General features: G+C 42.8%; 1 protein-coding gene across 1 annotated transcript in view; it reads right to left on the bottom strand.

Moving 5' to 3' along the window:
- The window catches only part of LOC100945803 (GON-4-like protein), a 104904-nt gene that overhangs the window by 85066 nt on the left and 17804 nt on the right, over window positions 1-2034 (bottom strand). The window contains exon 3 of the mRNA XM_012808510.2: window positions 838-1029. Within this exon, the coding sequence (XP_012663964.1) occupies window positions 838-1029 (192 nt within the window). The remainder of the gene's footprint in view (window positions 1-837; window positions 1030-2034) is intronic.

The raw sequence follows: 2034 nt of genomic DNA, 5'->3' as shown, positions 1-2034 counted from the left end.
AGGCGCCGAGCCAGCAACCTCAAATTCTTGGGTTCCAGCGATCTGCCTGCCTCAGGCTGCCAAGTATCTGGGACTATAGGCACCCACCACAACCTATACCAAGACAATTTTTCTATTATTTTTTTAGTAGAGGTAGGGTCTCACTCTTCCTCAGGCTAGTCTTAACTCTTACTAACACATATTTCAGCTCAGAATAAACCTCTTTATGCGATTTTACAGAGTTTGGGTCTTTTTTATTAACACTACATATACATTAGTAAATGTATATATATGTGCATGCCTATCTCCAATTAAAAAAAAAAGACAGAGATGAGTAGCGCCTGTGGCTCAGTGAGCAGGTCGCCAGCCCCATATACCGAGGGTGGTGGGTTCAAACCTGGCCTTGGCCAAACTGCAACAAGAAAATAGCCAGGTGTTGTGGCAGGCACCTGTAATCCCAGCTACTCTGGAGGCTGAGGCAAGAAAATCACCTAAGCCCAAGAGCTGGATGTTGCTGTGAGCTGTGATGCCACAGCACACTACCCAGGGTGACAAAGTGAGACTCTGTCTCTAAAAAAAAAGAGAAAGAGAGAGAGAGAAAGTGAGCGAGTATGTGTTGTTAGTTGTCAGGACAGTGGTTAACTACAGGTGGGCGGCAGTAACTGGCACAAAGCCAAACCCTTTTGGCTTCTGGGTATAGATAATATTCTGTTTCTTGGTCTGGTTGCTGGTTGCATTGGTATATTCAATTTATGAAAATTCAGTGAACTCAAGATATCTTAGGATATGTACAGCTTTTTACATATTATACTACAATAAAGAGGGATTTTTAATTAAAAAAAGAAAAAGAAAGCCTACCCATTGGAATAAAGAGTCCATCATCCTCTATCTCTTCCTCAGATGGGTGAGTCAGATTCCTGAGTGGCTTTTCTTGAGGATATGCACAAGCCTCTGGTTGTGATGATTTCCTAGGCTGGGTTTCTGGTTTTGAAGACTGGCTGCCTGAAGACAGCAAAGGTGTCTCCCCCCCAGAGTGCGTTTGAGGTTTTCCTAGAAGAATCACAAATATTCCTTCAGACTTTGCCCAGTCTCAATCACATTCTATTACAGAAATCAGAGTCTTCTTAGCCTTTTTAGTAAGAGACTTCATGAATGAAGCATATACTAGCCAGATTCTCTCCCCTCTTAAAGATAGTATCCTAAGAGATGAAATCAGAGCTCAGATCTCATTTACTCATCTGTGAAGTCAAGGAGTTGAACTAGGTAATTGCTTAGATCCTACTAGTTCTAACATGCTATGAGCTTTGCATTTTTTCCTAAGGAAAAATCAGATTCAAAATTGTAGAAAGGGTTCCTGATGACAAAGGGACATTTTATATATTATTATCATTAACCCCACATTTAATCAGCTGTAAGTAATAGACATTGGCTGGGCGTGGTTGCTTGAGCCCAGGAGTTCAAGGCTGCAGTGAGTTATAATCAAGCCACTATGCTTCAGTGAGTGACAGAGCAAGACATTGTCTCTAAAAATAAATAAACTAAAGCATGAATCAGGGCAGTGCCTGTTGCTCAGTGGGTAGGATGCTAGCCAAATACACTGAGGCTGGTGGGTTCAAATTCAGCCCAGGCCAGCTAAAACAACAATGATGACTGCAACAACAACAACAAATAGCTGGGATGGCTCAGAGCCTGTGGCTCAAGTAGCTAAGGCGCCAGCCACATACACCTGAGCTGGAATCCAGCCCGGGCCTGCCAAAACAATAATGATGGCTGCAACCAAAAAATAGCTGGGCGTTGTGGCAGTCCTAGCTACTTAGGAGGCTGAAGCAAGAGAATCATTTAAGCCCAAGAGTTTGAGGTTGCTGTGAGAAGTGATGCCACGGCACTCTACCCAAGGGGACAGCTTAAGATTCTGTTTCCAAATAAATAAATAAATAAATAAAGCATGAATCAATCCCTAATACTCTGAATCTTCCTTTACTCTTGGAGCCCATGATTATCTCAGTGTCAAAAAGCTCAAAGAGGCTCAGCGCCTGTGGCTCAAGCAGCTAAGGC

This window comes from Otolemur garnettii, unplaced genomic scaffold (genome assembly GCF_000181295.1).
Source record: "Otolemur garnettii isolate 467f Iridium unplaced genomic scaffold, OtoGar3 scaffold00091, whole genome shotgun sequence".
NCBI classification, from domain to species: domain Eukaryota; kingdom Metazoa; phylum Chordata; class Mammalia; order Primates; family Galagidae; genus Otolemur; species Otolemur garnettii.
Note: the sequence above shows the minus strand (reverse complement) of the source record. Positions and strands in the feature narration are given on the sequence as shown.